This window comes from Ciconia boyciana, chromosome 3 (assembly GCF_034638445.1).
Source record: "Ciconia boyciana chromosome 3, ASM3463844v1, whole genome shotgun sequence".
NCBI lineage: Eukaryota > Metazoa > Chordata > Aves > Ciconiiformes > Ciconiidae > Ciconia > Ciconia boyciana.
Genome location: NC_132936.1, coordinates 123,913,113 through 123,937,044, shown reverse-complemented (window position 1 = coordinate 123,937,044; position 23,932 = coordinate 123,913,113). Strand labels below are relative to the sequence as shown.

The following is a 23,932-nucleotide window of genomic DNA, read 5'->3' as shown; positions in this document are numbered from 1 at the left end:
TCAACGTTTTGAATACAGTTTTGCCAAGATTAATGCTTTGTTTTAAGTGTCTGGTAGCTTCTCTGGCTTTAAGGGAACTACTTAAGTGGACGAAGGTAGACACGAGTGCTACATTTTTGAACAATTGTGTTATCACTACTTGGATTGTGATAGCTCAGTCTGCAGGACTTTGGAACACTGATGGAATGTTTTCTGTTCCCAGTGCAAGTGTTAGACAAGTAATGTAGCTTTAAAATAAGTATTTATTCAGCTTTATTTCTGTTAAATGCTGGCCTTTTTAACAATGGCCAGTTTAACAGTGGGAGTTGCACGGCTGTAACAGAGAAGAAAATTTGCTGTACAATATCCTCAAGATACTTGTTCCGGATGCTTAAACAGATTACTGCAATTAAAAATACTAGATTCAAAAATGCCCAGTGGCTAGGCGCTGTTTATTTTAAAACTTCTAGCTGTACAAAAGGAAAACAAAGACAATTTAATTTTCCTAGTGTTGATGATGGATACTGCATCCAGTGACATTGGCTTCAATATTTAACAAAAACTGTAAATAGTCCAGTCATATTACAAGATGGATTGACATGTACAAGATATATTAGTCAGCAATTAACAATCAGAGAGATTTTTGTTTAATCTCTGGTCTTCTTAGCTGTGGGGAGAAGCAGGCAGAGGGAAGAGAGTTTACTTCACCTCATTCCTGACCTCCAGTTAATTTATGGAACAGATCTTCGTCCAGTGTTTCATTCTGGTCTTTGGAGCGGGTTGACAAGAAGATGTAGCCCCCAATATACTCATGGATGATTTTGCAGTCTGCGCTCAGACACGTGAAAGCGATAGATACATTCTGATCAAACTCAATTGCAACCTAAAGAAAATACATATAGGAAAATCAGGAACGGAGATAAGCTGCATCTGGGAAGAAAGAACCGGTGTGAGAGCACAGCTGGACCACAGATACTGTGATAAAGCAGTACCTGTCTCTGCTAACCGAGAGCTGTAAAGATTTCTGGGTCTGCAGGATGTCGAGTGTTTGGCTGCTTGTATCTTAATTTTCTGCTATGGCAGGGCCCTCTTGTGGTCAAAATCTTGTTGCTTTTTTAGGCAGGCAACAAACACATGCTTTTAACTATTTTTTCTAATGGTGTATAAAGTGAACACTGAGAAAAGCAGGAATGGTACTCCTGACTCTTTGTACACTGAACCAATAATGTTTAATACTGTCCATTATTATGTGCTGACCTTAAATCTGCTTTTGGGGTCCAGGTTTTGATTTCCAACTACCGTCAGTTCTAAAATCCAGCAAACTGAGGTTAGCTGCTAACTGTGGATTCTGCCTTTTTTTGAGAGAGATTTAAAGCAAACCCCACAGTTTTACGCAGCATTACAGGCTCGGGCACAGGAGTACTGCAGGAGAGTACTAGGGATTGTATCTGATCTCTCCTGGCTCCTACAGACGGATGTGGAAAACTGTGTAAGCAGGAACAGTTTCCAGGCTGCTTGAATTTACATCAGGTCACACTAGTTCTACCCCAGAAATCTAAAATTTACAAAGCTGGCTTCAAGCTTTCAAACCCAAACTCTCTAGTGGACTGCTGGGCAACAGCTGGCCCCACTGAGCAGCCTTCAGCAGGGTCAGGAGCACCCCAGTATAAATCACACAACGGAGCCTCTTTCTCAGGACCGCATACTGACACCGAGGAGCTTGCAGCCTGGCCTTGCACTCTCAGTTTAGGATTTGAAAGACAAACGGGGTTCCTGTATCCTCAGCCTGTAAAAGAGACTGAATCACCACCATTTACAGGATGATGCATGAGCTAGACTATACAGAGAGCTAAAATGAGACTTTTACTGACTGAGCCGTAAACATCATGGGTTGGAGTTTACATTTGAGTCTCTGTATTTCATCCCATCGAAATCAAGGGCAACTTATAAATAATAAGCTTGGTATGAACCTTTTAAACTGGAGATCTTTTGCTTTCTGAATTTTGACTACAGACTCCATTAAGAAAAATTTTAGACATTATTTAATAACATGTCACAACACATTCAAAATCTTTTCACTCTGAGGTTTAAAAAGATTTTCTGACAGCATCCTCCAGTGTCTGAAATGTAATGACTGAATGCAGAGAGCTGTTCCAGTTTTACCTGGCGTATTTCCCAGTTCACATTCCACTGCTTCATGTTGGAGAACCTCCATGTTGTGATAGGATCTCCTGTGGCTATATCTATTCGTATCAGCCTGTTATAGGACACCCCAAGCACATCATCCTTTTTGCTTCCTTTAAACCTGAAAAAAAAAACCCCAACAAAGCCTTTGAGAAGATCTGGTTTGCAGTGATTTCTGTCTAGAGAAACATTTCACCTGCCCTCCTCTGAAAGTGCAAAAAATGTGGGAAAAGTCACAACAGCCTGGGCCTGCGGAGAGCTTGGACCCCTCTTTGGAACAGTATTTGTTATAAAGCAAAAATGTAGGCTGGTGAATGATGGTATAAGATGGAAAATAATCAGGCAGGTGTATCTAGCTGAAATCTTTCCAATTAATTGTTTTCTGCTAAAAATTACTCTTCTGCCAAAATGCATGAATTTGTTTATACTTTTACTGGAAAAGTGTCAACAATAATTTTCCTTGCTTCATTTCACTAATGTTTGAACCTGTTCGTCTAGTTATATTCACCTAAATTATACAAGCATATAATAGGAATAGCTAGGAAAAGGTTACTCTAGTAAAGCAACTACCTTCCTCTACCTTCATGCTGAAAGCTGGAAGAAATCTCATCTGTCTGCTGTTAATATTTTCAGTATTTTTGATCCTGTTTCTGAACCTTCTCTCCTTAGATGAAGCTGGCTCTTAGGGAAAGAATGTGACCTGGACCACAATTTGTGCCTTAATGCCCCCACTGAGATGTTGCCCATCAGTTTGTAGAAATTCACCACAAGGTGTTTTGCTCATGCTACAAAATGCAGTTTGAGTGTTGGGTTGGTTTGTTTGTTGAACAGAATTAGTGCTGACAGATGGGGCAAAACATCTATATCTATGTTAGTAAATTAAATAGTGACAGGGAACATTCCCGGGCACTGAACTCGTGTTCTGTTCAATAGCTAGAAGAGTCCCAGGCAGAATTCTGGCTGCAACCAAGCAGCACTCTCTCAAATTACTCCCAGGTATGGCTCAGGAGCTGGAACATCCAGGGACCAACATGATCTGGTAGTTCACATGAGGCTACTGGGTTTTGGGAAGTCAGAAAGTTTAATAATACAGATGTGGGCTGTTCTATGCCAGCTGGCCTCTGTGCCAGAGAATGGTTCCCAGCCGGTTCAATTTATACTGCAGATGATTCCTAAGTAGCCCTGAAGAGGTGTTAAGCACAAATTAAGGAAGGTGCCTCCAAGTATGGTTGTGTCAGTACTTCTCAGTTTTTTGGTGGTTTGTCAAGAGACAAGAATGCAGGTCAGAACCCTGCCATATTCAAGGTAAGCATCCCGGGAAACTGCTGTGAACACAACAGGACCCTTCTTGTGCTGACTGCTCTTCCAGATTAACCTAAAAAAGGGATCATTTGCCGTTTTCTTAGTGAAATGCCAAAGAAATTAGCATTTTGTCATATTCCAATAAGCAAGAGTTGGAGTGAACAAATATATTGCAAACCTGAGAACACCAACAAGACATGCAATGTTTTACATTTTAGTGAGTTTATGTCCATAAGGGCTTAATCCTAGTGATATGTTACTTCAGGCAAAACCCGACAAGTCTGTATGAAGGCAGCCATAAATGGAGAGTCTCACTCCAGGAATGGAGCTACTGAGTGCTACTGCTATAGAAAAAAAACCCAGCAGTATGGAAATTACTAGAATTAAAAAAGCTCTGTGCGGGAAAAAATAGAGAATGTTTCCAGAACAGAGAGTCAAAGAAGTTCCTGCAAATCACTGACCGTGAACATGTTATGGCAGCTTGACACCGCTGTAACAGCGTGATTACCTTACAATGTAGTAGGATAAGCCAAACTCGGGGAGGGACTGCCATGCTTGAATAAAACGCAGCTTAGCCTCCACTAGGGGCATCTGGGATACATTTTGGTGGGCTTCCAGAATACGAGCAGCCAACTGGGAAACACAGGAAGAGAGAAAGGTTTCAGTTGACTGGAGAACAAAAATACCCTTGCTTTCACTAAATCAAACAGCATTAGCTCTGATGCCATGTGCAGACACTTAGTCGTTGCCGTTCATGCAGATGTACTGCAGAGAGCACTTGGGGACAGATCCTGAGCTACAAGGGCAGAACAGTGCAGGAAGGTCTCAGTGTCTGGGTTTGTGCTGCACTGGGTCTAGCTCCAGCAAACTGCTCTGGAGACTGTGTCCTGAGGATGGGGAGGCTGAACTCTTTTGCAGCAAAAGCAGTGGACAAGGAATTAGGTGGAGAGGAAGGAGAGGCACCCAGGCTGAGAGGACAGGAAGACACTGTTGTTTAAGATGCAGACAGTAACTTCCTGTCCTTAAAACCCTTCCTTTCTTACTCTGAAGAGACTTTCAGGGACAGCGTTATCAGGAGGAGACCATGATGAGTGACTTAGGAGGCGGTGTGAATGTAGGAGGAGTACTTGGAAGAAGTGCCCAGAGACCTGTCCCTGTGTCCAGTTTAAAGAAAAGGCCTCTTGGCAAAGGGACAAACGAGTATTGCAAGATGATTCTACTGTATGGTTTCCAAATGCTGCTTGTATCCAGCCTCACCCCTAAGCAATCATTGGAACCACCCAGACCCAACCATCAAGCCATGCTCAGGATACCTGCTTGGACTTGTATTTTTTGGTATAACGTAGTGAGACGAAGCACTCTGGTTTCATATCTATGCTTTCTGGATCAGAGACAGCCTGGGGAGACATGGTCCAGTTCTTCATCTTTAGAAATGAAAGGATCTTATGGACCTCAGGATGATAAGAGCTATCGGCCATTGTTTTGCCTTTTGAGGCTAAAACACAAGCAGCCATCCACCGAGCATATTGATTCTCCTGCAACAAAGACAATTGTTTGATATTTTCGGACAAACCATTTATGAAGATGGCTACTGCTCACGCATCTTTCACTGTGTGATAAAACCACTCTGGAGTTACTCCGCTTAATTTGCATGGATGTATAGTTACCATAGTACTGTTGTTCTTCCCTGATTGGGCTAGTTCCACCTACAGGACTGCCTTTACAGAACAGTTAGGTTTTAAATCTCCAAAGAAATCCAGTACTTTGGAATAGGTTTTCTTGGAAATTTTATTGCATGACTATTTTCCACCTAATGAACATTTTTACACAATTTGGATTGATGCATTTCAATACAAATGAAATACATTGAAATTTAAAACAAATGTAAGATCCTTAGCATGCTATACTCATCTGAATGGGGAGAGTTCTAATTAAGAAAAAAGAAGAGAGCAAAACCCAAACCCCCATCCTCTGAAAACACTGAAGCAAAATACTGTAACTTCTTTTTACTTTTTTGATAGTATGTTTTTTCTTTCCAGCAGCTTTACTTGGAAACTGATTATAAACATAGAATTACTGTCCTTTTGTCCCCTCAATCATGAAGTATTCGTTAGATCACCACATCGTTCTTAAATTTTACTAAACATGTAGATAATAAACTCTCTGCAGCATCCTTATTTTTCTATACAAATTCTAGAACAAGACAATGGGTCCTCTAGACAATCTGCCAACAAATCTGGAATACAAACTTTCCCTTGTCTTATTACTCACATTTTCGCATCTTAAATATACTTCATTCATGCCATCAGCAACAGGAATTAGTAATTTGATTCCAAACTTCTTCGCTGCAACATTTACATCTGGTAAAACTTCACATCCTAGATCACACAGAATCAGGAAGGAATAGATTTATTTAATTACTACATTACTAATTTTAAGTACTGATTAATACTAAAGAACAGTACTTAATGGTTGTTTTCCTTTGAGATCAAGGGCCAAGACTTTCGAGGCTTAGGCCTGTTCTAGCTTTCTGTTCTAGTTCACTGCCTGGTCTGGCTTGCCAGGGTGATGAATGCTCTGAGCTCAAAGAGCATGCTAGTCAATGTGGAATAGAAAAGATGCAAGTGCTCTCAAAACCTCAGCCTGCTCTTAGGAAATGCTTAACACTTAAAATAGAGAGGAGCTGATGAGATGGGCACTTTTGGAAATTTTAGCCTAATTGTCTTGAAAGCCTGGACTATATTTTCAGAAGCAACTAAGTACTGACAATGGGATGTAGGTGACATCTACAACAGGGCTGGCCAGTTCAGGAGTCCCAGAGACCTCTGGGGACCTGATGTTTCATGTTGATGGTGCTCTTACAGGCCTTCTGGATTCAGCTGGAGTCGAGGATGCCTACAGTTCCCCTTTGTGTCAAGGGACACCAAGGCTGTGGGCTACTTGGTGAGGTTCCAGTCACCTTGGCTAGTTTTACCATACATTTATCTGACGTACTGAGGATATGCAGATTGGTATGCAGAGCCATTTGTTCACAGGGGTCAATCTTCTTTCTATTTCAAAGGTTTATTCTAGGATGAATCCTGGGCATCACTGGTTCCCTGATGCTGAACAAATGATGTCCCTGCAGGAGTAGATGTAGATGGAGGCTATATAGGGTGCTGGTGTTTGCCGTGTGTACACCCGGGGTTTCTCTTCCAGAAGTACCTAAGGCTGGTTGTAGCTATGGAAATCCCCATGCATGAAACAACAAGGTCCAGAGAAGGTCTTCGAGCTGTCCCTGCACAGCAGCATATAGGTGCAACCTATGGCATTCTTGTCCACTGCATCATCCATAATCCTCTGCTACCAGTGTGCATTTGCCAAGGATAGAGGTGAGTACTACCATTTAACGTAGAGTAAAAATATTTGGAAATAAAAGTGTCACACAGATCACATTCTCTATCTGACTCATCTTTAAGTGAATTCAGCAGTACGTGGCATTTTACAAGCCAGGTCCAGATAATCTTGGATTGGGCTAAGCTATTGAATCCTTTTTGTTTAGGCCTCTTCTGCAGATGTGGTCTGCCTGCTTAGGAGTGTCAGTAACTGAAAAAGTTCCAAGACTAAATGCTACTGTGCTTGCCTTCCTGAGTCTCACAGGAATTCCTTGATTTATTCAGTTCACAAATGCAATAGAAAAAGGAAAGAAAGGAAAAGAAAATTCCTACCTTTTAGGTTTAGTTTCTCAATAGGTTCCCCCTGTGCGGATTCCTTGTTTTTAAAATAAGATACTGAAGTGTCTTTAAAGACAAACCAATATGGCTTGATAGCTTTGAGTGACAGCTTCCTGGGCCTAAAAGAAAAAAAAAGAAATCACATTGGTTTATATTGAAATGGACAAATTGCTAAGTCACTCACAAATATTACTGTGGACATCAAATTGCTTTGAGGTCATACACATGGCTTCAGTTGGGTTACTCATACTTGGGTCAGTGAGGGGGGTGGAAAACGCCTGGAACCAACACAGCATCCAAGTTATCCCGGGTATGGATGTGTTTTTTACCCCGGATTCTAGCTGAATCCTATCTATGATTTCTCTCAGATTTTTTCTTTGTCTTCTATGTGGTTTTTCTTACTTTTTTTTTCTTCCATTCCTAATCAAAGCCATTCCCTTCTAACAAAGACTGGTTCTGTTTTTCACATGAACTCAGTAACACTAATGTAACCCACTAATTTGTTCACATGCACTAGAATTAGCTTCAGTTTTTCACGGCTCCTTACCTAGAAGATTTGCATCCATAAAACTAACTTGTATTCATTAAATTGTAAGGGAGTAGAGACCATCTTTTTGGCTTTATCTGAATAGTATCTAACAAAACAAAATTCTATTCCTTCACTTAGTTTAGAGAGGTTCTGTAGCACTCCAAGAAAAGGTAATAGTTTAAACCATCTTCTTCCACTAGGGCAGTGTTATTCCAGGTCCTTAGACATGTATATAGATGGATATAATCCTCATTTTAATTATTTTACTTAATTTTAATCCTTTGCTAGTGCAAACTGATTTCTTTCATAGAATAAATTTAAAAATATCTACTTCGGAATTCAGAATAAACTGATAGATACTAATGGTCAAACATAATCACTGTGCGCGCCCCATCTCTCTTCAGTAAGAGATAAAAATCATCATTAATTCTACAAAGAATATACTAACAAAGCCACGGGGGGGATATAAAATCCCAGGTTCAATATATTTCAGGAGAGAAAACCAGAGGTATTAGTACTATTTTAGTAGAGAAATACTTCACAACTAGCTACAAAGATCAACAATGAAGTTAAAAAGAAGAAAAAAGAAAAACAAATTCTACTGTCTATTTACTACTTCCCTTTAAATCTCAGATGATGGTACAAAGAGTATACAGCTAGCTGGAAAACAGTGATTTCTTATACCCACTCTTGCTTTCTCCAGAGCCTTTCTAGAAATCCTAGTTTAGAATCCTTTCTAGAAAATGGCAATTTTTATGTTTAAATTAAAAAAATAACTTGGATTTTCAAAACTGCCAAATATTTTGGCTTTTAATTTTCCAATACAGTGACATTCTTCAAAAATAAGGGACTATAATATTTTTAGACTGACAAAATTATTTTTCTATCAAAAAAAAGTTGCTGAAAACTTTTTTGAAAGCTTTTGTTGTTGTTGTTTTCGAAAAAAATATGGTAATTCTCCACCATATTGCCACCCACCTGGAAGCAGTATTTACTAGTGTGCTAACGTGGTGCATATTGTGAATAAATGTGAATAAAAGTTCACTATATGAATAGACCTAGCAGTATGACATGCAGAACTTTGCATTTCTGTTCACAATTAAGCAAATAATTATAGTAACAAAATGCTGTTGTTCCTGTAAAGAAATGCTTTACACCTTACCTAGTTTCTACAATGTCTTAGGTTTAGTAAGGGATTTATCATGTCTATAGGAAATTTTTCATGATGAAAAATAACCGTTGAATGCTTTTAAAAGCAAGCTGCTCTGCTGCTGGGGAAAAATAAACAACGCATTGTTAGAGGCGAGTAACTGACAGAACTTAAAAGGCTTAAATTCCCTTTCATCTTAAGCCACCTTAGTAATTTGAATGTCAAATAAAGTTTCTTAATTGGGAATTATTAATTAACAATTCTTAACAGTTAACAAAAGTTAACAGTTTCCAAGTGCAATTTTCAGTTCACTGGCTACAAATATGATTTGTCAACAGAATGAATGATAAATATTTGTGCAACAGAAATCTTTATCTTTCTAAAACATGAAGACTGTTTTGTGATAAAAGGCATTCCAGACTTGAGGTCACTGCAGCCATTTAAATAACCCATAAATCAAGATATTATAGTGGGATCACAGAATTGTACTTTCCTCAGTTTCCTTATTTAGGTGAGGTATTACTGACCTGGTTTACCATACTGCTACTCCAACTTGAAAGACATTTTGATATTAGAAACAGACTCCATGTTTGGTTAGAAAGGGGTAATTTGTTTGTTTCTTTTGTTTAAAAAAATAAATAAATCCCCAGGGTTGCTTTCAGAAATTCTTCTCAGGGAGAGCTGAAAGTTTTTTCAAGTTTTTCATTGGCAAAACCCAGTAAAATGTGATTGAAAATAAAAATGTAGACTCTGTTGTTTAGAGATGATGATTGATGAGCACTAGGAAGTACAAAGAGCCTGGTCTTTTAATAAGCATAAGTATAGCTACCCCAGCACCCCAAGAGCTAGAAAGATTTGCTGAGAATCTTGCTCAGAAGCCATAAGAGAAAGATTTGAAGAGGATGATATTAGGCTAGTTAGACCTATCTGGTGTATTTGTTGATTTATAACCTTAGGATCTACTGTTAGATTAGAATGAAAAACTCAACAGATCTCTTGTATGGTTAAACTTTTTGTTTTGTATGTTTTATTATTAGTTTTAATAACTCACCTAACTAGCCTGAGATTATCAGCAAGTTTCGGGATGTCTGTGATGTCCTCCTATCAGGAATAATTAGGAATAATTTTAGTACAATGCACTTTGTAATCGGCTGTTAACTCTGTTAAAAAAATCAGGAACCAGGTGGGGTCATCAGAGTCAACATATTTGACACAGTGAAAACAATTCTGGGACCCGAAAGGACATACCAAAGTGTTACTTGCATTTCCCCCTTCCAGTGTCACTTCCAGATTAGAAAGTGCAGCTTCTATTTCATCTACTTCTGATTCAGAGGTGAAATCTTGTGCCTCTGATGATAACGATAACTTGCTTACATGATACTAAAATAAAACATCAAATATCAGATAGTCAAGATAACAATTAGCAACACACAATCACAGCATATGAAAATAGGCCATTTGGTCTTCTGGGTCTTGGACAACTGCATACAGTTCTGCAGCACGGAACTATGGGGTGTTCCACAAGGAAACAGGTATGTCCGCTATGATCGCCAGTGCAATTACTGATAACAGTTTCTTATTTTAATTGCCAGTGTTTGTATTCCTTCACTGTATAATCATCCTGTTCTGTGAGGTATAATCATCCTGTTCTGTGAAGCTGACTCAATGCTAACATTTCCATCCCCAGTACTGTCAGCTATAAGTGCCACCCCTACCAGGTGGAAACTTGACAGCAAAGTTCCGTAGTGTTACGCAGTGGCACGCTGTGAATTTTCTGGCAGCTCCGTTTACATTTAAAAGGAAGGAATTTATTATTAATAAACATTTGTGCCTTATTACCTATAGTCAGGGACTAAGTCATGCTAAGTCATGTTAAATTTCTATGTACTCCATAGTGTCCCTACCTTCACATTGTGCTATAGCTTTTTTTCGGTCTGTTGGGAACGTATGTATTGATGTATTAGAGAAATTTTCAGGAAGAATATGTGAAAGGGTGGTAGCTGGCATGGGAAGCAACACGTCATAGTAATTCCCTTCAGAACAGACTGGTATCAAAGTTACATCCTGGGTATGGTTTGCTTTAGATAATTTTAGTAAATGGTTCCATAATCGTGTCAGTTTGAATAATGGTGTGCTGCTGTTGAATTTAGTTGGTTTAGGTGATGGATGCTGCTTATTGTTTCTCACTGAAATAGCAGACCCCCAATCCAAACAGAGCTATTGGCCTGGGCTCTCTCCTAGTCTTGTCCTAGCTTGTGCCTGCCTTTTGAGGAAACAGGTTTTGCAACTTGGATCAAGTACGTGCCTGTAGTGCAGCGAAGATCAGCATTTCTTCCTCTGTGCAGTCAATTTCTTCTAAGAGGATGGCCCAACGGGCTTGTTCATATATTTGGTTTATTCGCACTGCATCATACTGCCGCAAAAAAGAACAACATTGGTCATTAATGACCATCAACATACAGATTCATGATCAGCTGCAGATGATCTAACATTGGGCTGAAGCCATAAAGGTTGTTTCCTTCCTCCGCCCACCTCTGCCCTGCTGTATGTTCTCATCCTCGTCTTGTACTAGCCCGTGTGGTTGTGTGTAGGGTCACAGTGGCTTGCTGATCCAACAGAAAATTAATCAGGAGTCCTTGGCTGAAGCAGAAGGGGAGATTAAGACATCCCCTTTTGTGGTAGTAGGCCTTGGACTGGCTTAACCGAAATGTGAAACCACACTATGAGAGTGAAAATAATGTGACACAGCTGATATGAATGTGACATTCAACAGCTTGCTACTGCCAAAAGACAGAAACTCTTATTCCTCACTTCCCCTCTTCTGCTCTTGGCATTTTCAGTTCTGGCTCTATCTTTGCACTGGCTTGACATTTGTCAGATCCTGCTGTGAACTGCTTTAATTCACTATCCATTTTTTGGATAGTGATTGTTTCTTATTATCTACTTGGTTAATAAACTGAAGTGACTCACAGAAATAGTCAAGCCCCAGCGCTGGTGAAAGGTAGGTGATGGGAAGGTAAACCTTGGAGCGTGACCTCTCCCAATAGTAGTGAGCTATTAAGTTGCCTGAAGCTGTTTTGGGTTATTTCATCCTATGGCTCCATGGCTGGCTGGGGCAAAGACGGGAAATGTTTGGGCTGCTGAAGTTGAGATGCATACTTGAATTTAGTGGGGATGGCATTTCACCCAAAAACATGCCACCTGAACTAAAAAGTGCCCTTCTGTTTATCTGAGATGCCTGAAATGAAAGAGTTCTACAGAATTTACAGAAAATAACAATGTGAAGGCCAAATCCTCTAAAATTCACATTTGAACTCCTGTTGATTTACACTCGTCAATGATCATGCTTTAATTTCACTAAATGTTATCACCCGAGCCTTAAAAACACTGGCTTAACACAACCACCGTGACTGACTTTTAGTGGCAATAAAGGCAAACGAGAGGCAACTTGAGAATAACGTTTAAGTGATTTTTTGAAGACTAAGTCTTGTTTTCAAATGGGACTTAAATACTTTTGCTGAACTTTCCAAAGGTATTTAATCACCCAGTTACATTGAAAGAAATTTAAGTGCCCGAGTGCTTCTGAGGGCTTCAGCCCAGAAAAGCTGAATATTCAGTGAAGGGTGGTGGAACATAAATGTCATTTTTAAAGTCCATGTTCAAAAACAGGACTTATACCTTTACATCATTTAGGATACAGTTGGTTTAGTTTTCCCCTTAATTTTTCTTGTTAAAAGAGAGGCAGAAAGTAAACCAGCCCCTCTGGAAATCCGGATACTGTTTCTGGTGCTCTTCAGATCTCATCTTTATACTTAAGATCTTATTTCAGGTGAGGAACGGTGATTCAGTGTCCAAAGGGGAAAAGTGCAGCCTTAGCTGAGGGGAAGAAGTAGAATTTGATCTCTGAAGGGCCTGTAACAAATCCTAGCTAAAATTCGGTATCCTTGTGCTATAGCTCCTTGACATGAAAGCAGGCAAACAATGAATAGCAATAAAAACAAAGCTCTTACTTTTGGATTCAAATCAAAGAAAGTGTAATATTTAAATCGTAAAAGAAGTTGATCGTCCTCCAGAATGCCTTGTTCCATAAGTGATCGAGATGAATCTAGCCAGCTGTGGAAGAAAACAACCCACAGATTCATCTGTACAGGAAAAACTATCACACCTGCAGAGCTCCAATCTACTTGTGAAACAAAAGTGGGAACAAACAGCTCTAATTCCTGCAAGTCTGGGGAAGATTCACATAACTCGAGAAAGAGGAAGGTTCATATGGATTTCCAACTTTCACGGTATAAACACAATACCTACAATCTTCCTATTTTTTTCTCCAGCACTATTCAAAACATCAGGAGTAGATGCCAAAAACTGAGCGGTAATTAGTTCTGGGGTGACCTATGCCAACAAGATTCTTTCTTCTTGATCTCCAGAAATGCAAGGTTCATTTAAGCCAGGGCAAAAGTGTACCTGTATATTTAGAACTCCTGCTTTTCATTTCAGTATTTGCTGTTTTATAATTCTAGCTAATTCTGTTCTCCAGTGAAATCCAATTAAAATATCGAAGTCACCATTAAATACTCCACAGATCTAAAAATGACAATCCGTATTTTAATCCTAGAGAGACAATCCTCTCAAACACTTGCACCACTAAACCCCCTAGTGCTCTGTATTCTTTGATGATGTACAAGAAGCAATGTTTGCTTGTGTATAATTCAGTAAGTCACCTATTTGTAATGCATTCGAGCTTTACTGAATTTATCCACAGGTGTACTTCCACTGTCCATTTAAAGCCTTTAGAGTTTGCTATCCAAACTGTCCTTTAGCTGGGCCCACAGTGCTAAACTGGATTTGCCTTCATCTAACAACAGAATTTAGTCCAGGGCCTGCACAATTACATCATTCATCACTTTAAAGCAAAATTGCCTAACCAAGAATATCGAATAAGGAAAAAAGATTAAAAAGAGTAAGTATTTCTGAAATAAAACCTAGATCAAAGCATGTTTTTAAGTATCAATGTAGCCATATATCAGGCGTTTGTTTTCAAATTCTGCTTTATGCTTAAAAAGCTGGATTAATGCTATCCTTGTTAAGCCAAAGATCTCAAAGAGAGGCCTCTTACCCTGCATTGAGTTTGGCTTTGTCAGCTAAAGTCCGAGGCTGGTACATCTCTGCTAGTGTTTCTGGAGAACAGTTGGGATGACTGAAGGCGAGGATGCTGCAGTTCTGCTCAGTCAAGGGACTGTCACTGAACCACGTAATTGTAGAAGAAGCTGGTGTCCCACTGATGGGATCATAAATGGGTGTCATGGTTTTACTATATAAACCTGGACTTCCTGCAAGTTAAGAGAGTAATGTATTATTCCAGGGAAAACTGCCTTCAGACTTAGGTAGTCTACCACTTTCCGTCGTAAAAGTCTAACCCTTTTCTTTCAAGACAGTCTCCTATCTCTGCTGTTTACAGCAGGCCTTGTCCTTTCACGGAAGTGACCTCAGGGACAGAAGTGCTCTTCCTTGTTCTGTGAGATACCTCTGTTGTGTTGGAGATAGGAAAGACATACTTTCAAGCCTTTAGTTCTCCTTTCCCTTGGAGGTTGCCAAAATTGTTGAATATTTTAAGAGCGGTCTCACATTTTCAAAGAGCAGCAGCACATCCTGTGTGCAGGGCCGCAGCTGATCACCTGTTTTCTGGTACAGCCTTTCTCATATCAATGGAAAGGAATACATTTAAAAAACCACAGAAAAATATTGATATACTGGAGATTTCAGGACCTTCCTGAAGCCACTAATTTCAGGCCAACTGTGTCTCTCTGACCACCATCCTACATTAAACTGGTCTCCTGGTTTTAATTATGTAGCAAAGGATTTATTCCTCTTTTTGACTTTCAGTCAGAAGAGCAAAATCCTATTGGTTTTTCATTACCTGATAATCCAGAACTCACTGGAGAGTTGCACAGGTTTAAGATATCTTCTGTAAGTGGTTCTTTGCTGTTCTTGTCTTTTTTCTTTTTCTTTTTGAGTGCATCTTCTGATTGCTTCAACAAAGAGAGTTCTTCTGACCGTCTAATATCTAAAATGGCAATTTGGGAAGTGAAGCAAGATGAAACATTTGAAACTCAGCAGCTTACATCCCAAAAAAAGCCCCTGGTTGGTAATAGCATTTGGGGAAGCTCCATGTTGCAATGTGAATTTTATTTTTAGCAGGTTGAAAGCAGTAGCCATGGAAAATCCAGTACTTCAGTAACAAGGCCAAAGACTTGGGCTGTGAGAGGGAGTTTTGACAGGATTTAAGCTTGCTTTTGTAGCAAGCATAACTGCATTTTAGAACACCAGGGAAAAACTCTTTCTCCCTAATGGCTCTGCAATCACCTTTGAGCATAATAACCTCAGTGAAATGTCTGACTTATGAATAAGCAAGAGCAGAAATGGAACCACGGTATTTGAAGTTCACGCCTTCTATTATTCACTTAAGAATTTTATATTTCACATACAAGATTCTGTCTGGGCTATACACTGTTCCCCAACGCACTACTGATTCAGACACATATTGTCAGTTGCAAACCTGACACTTTGTTCCTGAAAAACACTTTTATCCTGGGGTAAGCAAAGACATCTTTGACAGTATTCACTCATGGGAAAAGTTACAGGGTTCCTGTACTGACTCAGTCTGGAAGAAAAATGTGGGTAGAAATACTTAATTTGGCCAAACATCAGTTGAACAATTATGGCATCATTTTATCAGAGCTGTTAAATGTAATAAAGACATACTATCCCTTTCACAATCCAGTGCTAGAAGAGGAAATTGAAAGCTACATTGTGGTCAATATGAGGTGGTAATTCCTTCTGAAGATGAATGTGTTATGGGCCTAAGCTTTGAAGATCTAAATTGAAGAACCCCTAAAACTGAGGGATTCTGAAGACTGTTTGCAGACTTGACTTATCCCTGTGGATCACAGGCACACAGGTCCAAAACCTCAGGCATGCTCCAAAACAGGCATGCTCCAAAACCTCATCTCTGCTTGGAAGTGCTCCATTACTGGAAAGGGCAGAGACACGGGAAGTCAGTGCCGCAACGTGTTCATGGGCTTGTGTGGGGTAGTTGGGTATGCCCTGACCTCAAGAGGTTTGGGCATATAAAAGTTTTGAATGTTTAAATCATGCTCCTTCTGAAGTAAATACATAAACCAATAGGCCAAGTTGAATATCATTAATGCTAGTGAAAGTAGGTGATAAATCAATTGACACCAGTAAAATTGCCTGTGGTGAAAGCTGGCGTAAGAGATTGATAAGCTCAAGCTCTTAGTCAATGGCATAGAATAAGCAGGACTGAGTCCCGCTCAAGGAGGACAAGGATCCCTACAAAACCATCAACAGGACTTTGACTATCCTGCAGCTCCTGGGACACATTTCTGACACTGTTTGCATCAGTTACCACAAAGACTGAGAACCCTTGACATGCACTGGATACTAAAAACCAAAAAAATCTGTCTTTTGATCTTGGCTCAACTCAATCAAATTTCTCCTTAAGCTAAACAGTTTTGTGAGTAAGGACTTCACATCAAAACAAAGTCACCGAATAAAATGCTCCAATTCAACTGCCAGAGGGGATTTAGCTTTACTTACTGAGAATTTTGCAGATGTCACTGACAGCTTTGAATACCACAGAAGAGAAGCTGACTTTCAGTCTCACAGTCTTCATGTTTGGCAAGCGAAGCCGCAGCATTTTGTGCTGAGTAGTAAAGAACAGCTTAGCATCTGCCTGCACCCCGCATTTATCGAGTGTCCAGTGGGTCTTCAGAAGCCAGCATTTTTTTTGCTCCCACCAAAGAGCATAGTCTGACCAATCTTGTTTGGTTTCTAGGAAAGTACAAAATGGCTATTAATAAACTATGGAGCAAATATACTAAAAAACTTGGTTTAGAAACAGTGCTCTGCAAACAGGAGAATTTATTTACGTTAAAGTAGCAACTACAGTTCCTGAGACCTAGACCCCATTTGCTGAATACTTGCGGCAGTCACTGGGAAGTAACTTTGTTTTCCTTGAAGAGTTAAGCTAGGTGCTGACTGCGGCACTGCCTTAATCTTGCAGATATCCACAGGGAAAGTGCATCTCCTGAATCTGGTGCTATACATGGTCCAATGCTGCTTGGATTGTGCTGGGATACGGACTAATAACAAGGGTACCCACTTCACAACTTGATAGTGCAAGCTGAAAATCCTCCCACAAAACCTTGTGTGCACCCAGACGGGCACAAGTTCTTCCACAATCTCCTGGGAAGCACCACTGAACAGCTCATCTCTGTGGTGTTAAGAACCAGCAATGAGTCCCTTGAAGTCTTGGTGACGCACAGCTAAGGGCTGTTCTCAGCTCTTCCCTGTGGCTGCAGTTAGACTAACAAGGATGCTCACCTGAGCACAACTCACTTACGACAACTTTACGGTGGCAACATTCTTTAAATAATCAAGGAAAAGAATTGTTATTTTGGGAGTAAGCCCTGTGACAATCAGGAAAGAGTTAACAAGCTCTCGAACAAATAAGATGACCTTCTCTACCACACAGGATGCAGAAACTTGTAAAAGAGGTAGAAACTTGTAAGGGAGGTAGAATGGGCATGATGCAATATGGTACAGTTAAATCTTTTATTAGTCTGTGCCGGAGGGCAGGCTGGTGTGACTGACCAGGGACTGACAAGGGTTGCCTACAAAAACTTCTCAGAGAAGGCAGGCCTGCCAGGAGATGACTGTCTTGTTTCACTAATATGGACTTGCCTGTGGTTTTGCTTCAGTGAAAAATGTTTGTCTATTTTGTACTTTGAAAGCATACAGATAAAGTAAGGCTTGCTGAATCAGGAACAGATAGAAGACTTTGTTCATGACTTTTTATTAAGAGTTTTGGAGGGGGAGAACAGTTGGCTTTTGTCTGATTACTCTTGAGCAGTAAGCTATCCTGACCTGAAAGGTGTCAAAACCTTGATTAGATCAACATGAGAAGCACATGCACAAGGAAAGAGATAAGGCATTGCATGGAATTCCCCATGCTCTCGGTTCTATGGGGAATTCCAAGACTAGATGACTTCCCAGATGCCAATGATGTGCAGTAGCGGGTAAAGTTTCTGTGTGATCTTGTGTCAAGTTGTTTCTCTCTTCTGTGTCATTTCTCGTTCCTCCTCACCAGCTCCGCCAGGTAAAGGCTGTTCCTCAGCATGTCTACAGCACAGTAGAGCCCTGTCCTATTTTGGAGTTTCTTGGTAAAAAATTGTGTCTGAAGAGAGCTGCTGACACAAATCACTTAGTTACAGATTTGCTTTAAATATTACTTAATATAGAAAGCTTTCTGCACTAGCTGAGTACTAGTTATAAAATACTGTGAAAAATTAGTCTTCTGACCCAGTGAGAACTCCAGCTACCATTGGTTTGCTGGCTGAATTGTGTGTGTAAGTACACACAGAAGTTGTTAGAAATGTATCACAGATATGCTACCTGCTTTAATGCTGGAAAAGGGATTCCCTGATAAAATCACTATCTCCAAGTAGAGCTTTCCCATCACAAAGGGTTTTCATGTAAAAATGTCCTTCCATTGAATGGGAGCCTTTTGGAAAGGATATCTCCTGCATCTCCCCTTTGTTTCCTTCAAAACCCATGTTTGAAAACAAAACCATTCATTTGGCAGTAAGAGCTCTGAAATTAAGTTGCTGATTTTAGATTTCTTGACATTATTTTGCTGAAGGGTTTTGTTATAGTTCAGTTTTTCTCTTCTTGTTTGTCTGAAGTCAAGCTATGTAAAAAAGACTAAAGTTTCAAGGAGGTTTTTTTGACTTTTTTTTTTTTGTTGCCACAAATCTTGTACTTCTAGAGCAATGCATAGAAACGCAAAGCTCACGGTGTTCCCACTTGGCAAGTCTAATCTAGCAGACAGGTTCCTTTCCATATGAAGTTGGCGACTGAAGACTTCTAGATTTAAGAATTCCGGGAAAAAGAACAATACTTGAAGAATGAGTTGCAAATGGAAACCCTGTGGCATTGATACAATAATCAAATACCATACTACCTTGCCTGTGTCTATCACTCTGCAGCCTCAAAGTGCAGATTATTGTTTTAGGAGGCAGCTCCATTTGATGGCTTCGAGTTAAAGAAACCTAGATTCTCTTATTGCCTGTAGCGCTGACTTGCTGTGACTGTACACAGGGTATTTTACCTTTCATCTCCTCCCTTGGACTCGGCCAGTCTCTGCTCTTCACAGCTGTTCCCTACTGGATATATGCAATGGATAACGTGGCTCAGATTTTGGCTAGAATGCTACTGTAGCACAGGAGACTAACTTCTGAAATGCCTTTGTAAGAACTAATCCTGTCTCTTCGACTGCTACAGATGGATAAATAGGGTATCAGCTACCTTTATTGCCCCTCCAACTAGCCACCATTAAAGTCTATCTGGAAAGGGAGTTGAATAGTTAGTCTAGTCCAACTATACTTGTCTATCTGGAAGACAAAAACAAAGTCAAGTTTTGTTCGCACTGTGATAGTATAGGGGCTTTAGTGACAGACAGGCAGGGGTTCTGGCCACATAAAACCCCTGAGTCTGCAGCACCTACATGCTCGGTGTAGCATTACAAAGAAGTAAGTGAGGCAGTGCCATTTCCAAATGAGCAGGAGCCTCTTTTTGTAGAAGGAAAGCTGCATGTATTATTTTAATAACACTGTGTAAATTAAACAGGTCTTTACTCACTGATTTGCTCTACTAATTTCAGCATCACTCCTCCAATATGAAGGTCCCCTGTGACCCGTAGTAAAAATTCCTTTTGTACCTCTTCATGCTGATGATCAACTGTCACCAAGAGCTCCCAGGAATGAGACCCATATTGACTTGAGGAAATCATTTTGGAAAGGTCTATGTAAGCTCTGCAAAAACAAAACAAACAAGCAAAAAGGAGATTTTTCCTCCACTCTCTGAAACAAATGTATCTCTCCACAGCCTCCAAATACCTCCATGCTGCCAAGACTTCCCAGTGGCCTTGGCTGGAACTTCAGATGTGTTATCTTGTTACCTCTGAACTAGACTCTGCTCTTGTGATTACTCTTGCAAGATAGGCACGTGGGATTTTTTGTTTTTATTCTGATCCCCTCCCCCAACTCAAGTGTCTCCAGCTGGGTAGAGGTAGTCCAGTTTTACCCGGGTTTCCCCACTGTACAATGCTGATCTGCCAGTCTGGACACCGTAAAGCCTGCAGTTGTGGGTGGGATCTGTTTTGGCAATCTGTCCAGCAAACAAAGGAATTTCATTGACTTGTACACTTACAGCTGTAATTTTCACTGCAAATCAAAGTTTACGCTTGCAGTTCTGCCAGCTTGGTCCCATGGGACCAAAACCAGAGAGTAGTTTTACCTATTGGGTAAATGCAAGGGGAGACAAATAACTTCAATGGCTCTCTGCCAGCATATCCAGGCATAGAACTGCAGTTTCTGCTGATTGTCTGCTTGCGCACATGTAGGCATGTGTCCTGTCTCAGCAGGGTGAATTGTCTGAGATCCCACCAGGCTCCTGCCAGGACAGGTAAACAGTAATCATGCCAAGCCAAACTAGAGAAGATGCTCAAAGTAGAAGCTGTGGTTATCATCAGTAGAGTTCTGCTTATTACTGAAGAAAGAGGTTGTAGGTATAAGGTGGTGCTGCAGGAAGGGTTTGGGATATTTAACCAGTGAGAGAAGATACCAGATTAGCACTCAAGTGTCCTCTTAAACTGAACCCTAAGAAACAAGCCTGTGCAGTTGAAGCTTAGGCAGTAAAGTAGATGACTTCTATTTATTGCAGACTTTCAGCAATACCTGAGAACCCAAGTCACAGACAGAGACGCTGTTAAAGGTGCCATACACAGACTGCTTCTAACATAAAAAATAACTAGGATTTGTTTACAAAGAAGGCTAGAGGGGATGTAACGATATTAACAGATTTCTGTCGTTCTTCTTTTTAAAAAGAAGCATTTACTAAATTAAAACCCTTAGCCTCAAAGTTAGGTCAAAACCAGAAAAATCAAGAACCGCAGTCACAGGTGAGGAGTGAGAGAAGGAATGACCTTTTCTAGGACTGACTGCAGGACAAGGCCAGACTAGCTTAGGTTACACTAATGTAAAATTAAGCTATAGGTTAAATAAAGCGTGCCTGGAAGCAGGGTGAAAATTTAAGTTCACCTATTTACCGAATTTACAATAACGAAGCTTTATGTTACCGATTAGATAATAAAAGAGGTTTTTAGTGCCAAAAGGTACTTCTTCAGCACAGAGCCCGGTTCAATGTTCATTCTGAGGTTCCCTTCCAGAGGTGCAAGGAGGCTCTTGCAACTCAGCAGCCACCCTGTTACAGCTTAACCTTCCCCAGACTTTCAGGTGTTACTCATGTTTCTTAATATCTTATAGTTTAAGAATTTCAACAAGACTGTTGATATTTTGTTAAATTACGTATCATGCAGTATTTGTATTATGGAGTACAACATAAATCAAAGTCATCTAACCGTTTCAGTGAAGTTCTTTTAAAATCTGTTCTCAGAATACTAATGTTGTAGACTTGGTTCCTTGAACTCCTTTAGGCCTAGGCCACGCCTGGTGTCAACCCTACTGATATAAAATTCAGTATCAAAGGGATAATAGAAATGGTGGTAATGACAAATTCTACTAATAAGGAAAAGTGATTCCAAAGGTAAAGGCAATGAAAGTGTATCTGTTAAGATTAGATTGATTCCCTCCTAAATGAATGACAATATAAACAAAACAATCTGTCCAGCTCAAACCCATCGTTTTAGGGAAAATCACCTCGCCAAGGAGTTTCTCTAGAACAGTGCTGGGAGTCTGCCCTGAAATTCTAAAATCACGATGACTTACAGACAACCCTAACTCCAAAAACTGCAACTTCATAATCACATGACTCCAAGAGGCTAATTTACACTGAGGAACAAATGCTATTGTTAGTTATGTTCTTGGATGTGCCAGCCTACACCTTTTCACCAAACAGTTACTAAACCAACAAAGGTTGATACTTATCCAAGAAGTTTGTTTGTTTTGCCTTGGTAAATAAAGACACTGTGTTGGACGCTGGAAAACGCTATGGCTCTTCCGCCTCAGGGATGGAGCTGGGATTTTGAATTTGTGCTGCTGTGTGCCACACGGATGTGCTAGCTTAGGGATGCATTAGAGCAGGGGTACCTGGTGGAGGGGAAGGGCTGTACCTCTCCTGAAGGCACAGTGTCCAAGAGACGGCTCCTGAGATGGTCTCCCAGGCAGGTGAGGCTTTCAGCACAAGGGCAGTACAAGGTGCAGAGAACAGTTATCGTTGCACTGTATTCACAGCAAAACAAAAATCCTGGCTTTAGAAAAGTCAGAATGCCACCAGCCACTCTCCTAAGCATCAATAACAGCATTAAAAGTAAATAAATCTACAACTGGCCTAAGAGTGAGAACTACATGCTTTCATGTCAGGAGCATGGGTATGAAATCTGGCAGGGGAACTATACTTTTGCCTACACTAGAGTCCACTATAAGGCAGTATTGTTACTGAAAAGAAGCCATCTCATCTGCCCTCTTGTGCCAGCGAAAACATTTGGGAGCTGATGTGGATTTTTTTTTTTCTTTTTAAATTTGGTTTAGCTTCCCAGTCTAATTCTGCATACAAATGCTTGTGCTGACATGGGTGAAAATGAGCAGCCCAAGGGGTGGGTGAAACTCTTTCTTTCATTCACGCTGGCTTGGAAAACCATGGCCTCAGCGCAGCTAATCCTGGCACTCCGTCATTCCCTAAAGCTGCTCTCTTCCCCACTTCCTCTTCAAACCAGGAGGTTTTAGTTTGATGATAAGAAAACACAAACACTAGTAAATCTATCACAGAACACAGCACAAACAAAGCCTAGTCTCAAAAAAGAGGCAAGCTAAGCAACAAGGGCGACTAACTATTGTGTACTAAAACCCAAACAAACGCAAACTGCCAGGGGAGGCTGTGCATGCTCCATGTCTTAAAACCTTCAGGTCAAGACTGGATCTGCTCCGGGAACGCGCCCCAATTCCTGGGCTCCACGTGGGTTGCAGCTGTATGGCCTGGCACAGGGAGATCAAAAAGGCCAGAAACATGTCTTCAGGCTACGGCTGACTCCAGTCAGTATTTCTACAGAGCATTTTAGCCAACACAGCTATAAAAAAGCAGCAATTACTCTCCAGATCGAGATCTCCGCAAATTTTAGCCCTTACAGCCCCGAACTTCAAACTTTGCGTGGAAATACGGGATGTTAGTCGTACTAAAGCGGGAAAAGATCCACTGTAAGGTAAAGGGGGAAAACCAGAGCATGATGTTTCCCTGAATATTTCTAAGACAGGTAGTGCCCTGGCAACTTTCAGAAGGTAGCAGCTGAGAGGTAAGGGGTAAACACGGCACCAGGTTGCGCTCCCTCCTGCACAGCTCCGAGGGCAGAGCCGGCGTTTGAGGAAGTGCCAGGCTGCCGCTGCCGGAGCGACCCCGGGAAGGCCGTTCCCCGCGGGGGGCCGGGAGCGGATCGAACCGCAGCGGGTACGAGCGCTGGAAAACAATCAAAACCCAGACACGATAATCTGGTTGCCCCGCGTTCCTCCTCCGGCCCCTCGGCGGGTCCCCACACGCAGGGCGCCGCGGGCGGGAAGCAGGGCCGCCGGACACCCGCTCCCGCCCCGCGCTTCCCCCGGCGGCGGGCGGCCCTGCCCGCGCTCCCTCGGCCCCTCACCTGCGGTCTCCGATGGCAGCGCCGTCCCTCGCCTCCCCGCCCGACTCCCGCTCCCTTCGCCTCCACCTGGCGTCTGGGAGACGGGGAGGGGAGGGGAAGGGAAGGGAGGAGCGGCGCCCGGCCCGGCCCGGCCCGGCCCTACCGCCGGCACCGGCGGGTAGGCGGCCCTTCCCTTCCCTCCGCCCCGCTCCGCTCGGCGGGCACCGCCGTGCCGGCAGGTGGGGAGAAGCCGGCGGGGAGCGCTGTCCTCCCCTGGGGAGGCGGCCGTTGAGGGCCCTCCGCCCGCGGCTGCGGGGTGCCGGGCCCCGGCCGCCCGCGTCGTTCCCCGCGGTTTCTCTGCAGCAGAT

General features: G+C 41.5%; 1 protein-coding gene and 1 long non-coding RNA gene across 4 annotated transcripts in view; one reads left to right on the top strand and one right to left on the bottom strand.

Annotated features, from left to right (window-relative positions):
* Window positions 1–23,932, top strand: part of LOC140649781 (uncharacterized) — an 83,334-nt gene that overhangs the window by 23,869 nt on the left and 35,533 nt on the right. The window lies entirely within an intron of this gene.
* Window positions 413–23,932, bottom strand: FERMT1 (FERM domain containing kindlin 1). Of its 3 annotated transcripts, XM_072857465.1 has the most exons (16): window positions 23,586–23,932; window positions 22,045–22,176; window positions 19,577–19,749; window positions 16,475–16,708; window positions 14,775–14,921; window positions 13,974–14,187; window positions 12,868–12,970; window positions 11,163–11,270; window positions 10,106–10,237; window positions 9,909–9,958; window positions 7,173–7,297; window positions 5,737–5,843; window positions 4,779–5,000; window positions 3,974–4,098; window positions 2,143–2,284; window positions 413–862 (listed from the first exon to the last, which is right to left on the bottom strand). In XM_072857465.1, the coding sequence occupies exons 3-16, from the start codon at window positions 19,725–19,727 to the stop codon at window positions 689–691; spliced, it is 2,034 nt and encodes a 677-aa protein (XP_072713566.1). In that variant the 5' UTR covers window positions 19,728–19,749; window positions 22,045–22,176; window positions 23,586–23,932; the 3' UTR covers window positions 413–688. The 3 variants fall into 3 exon arrangements, with proteins under 3 accessions (XP_072713566.1, XP_072713565.1, XP_072713567.1); XM_072857464.1 differs by lacking the exon at window positions 22,045–22,176 and having other exon boundaries at window positions 23,586–23,718; XM_072857466.1 differs by lacking the exon at window positions 22,045–22,176 and having other exon boundaries at window positions 19,656–19,749; window positions 23,586–23,612.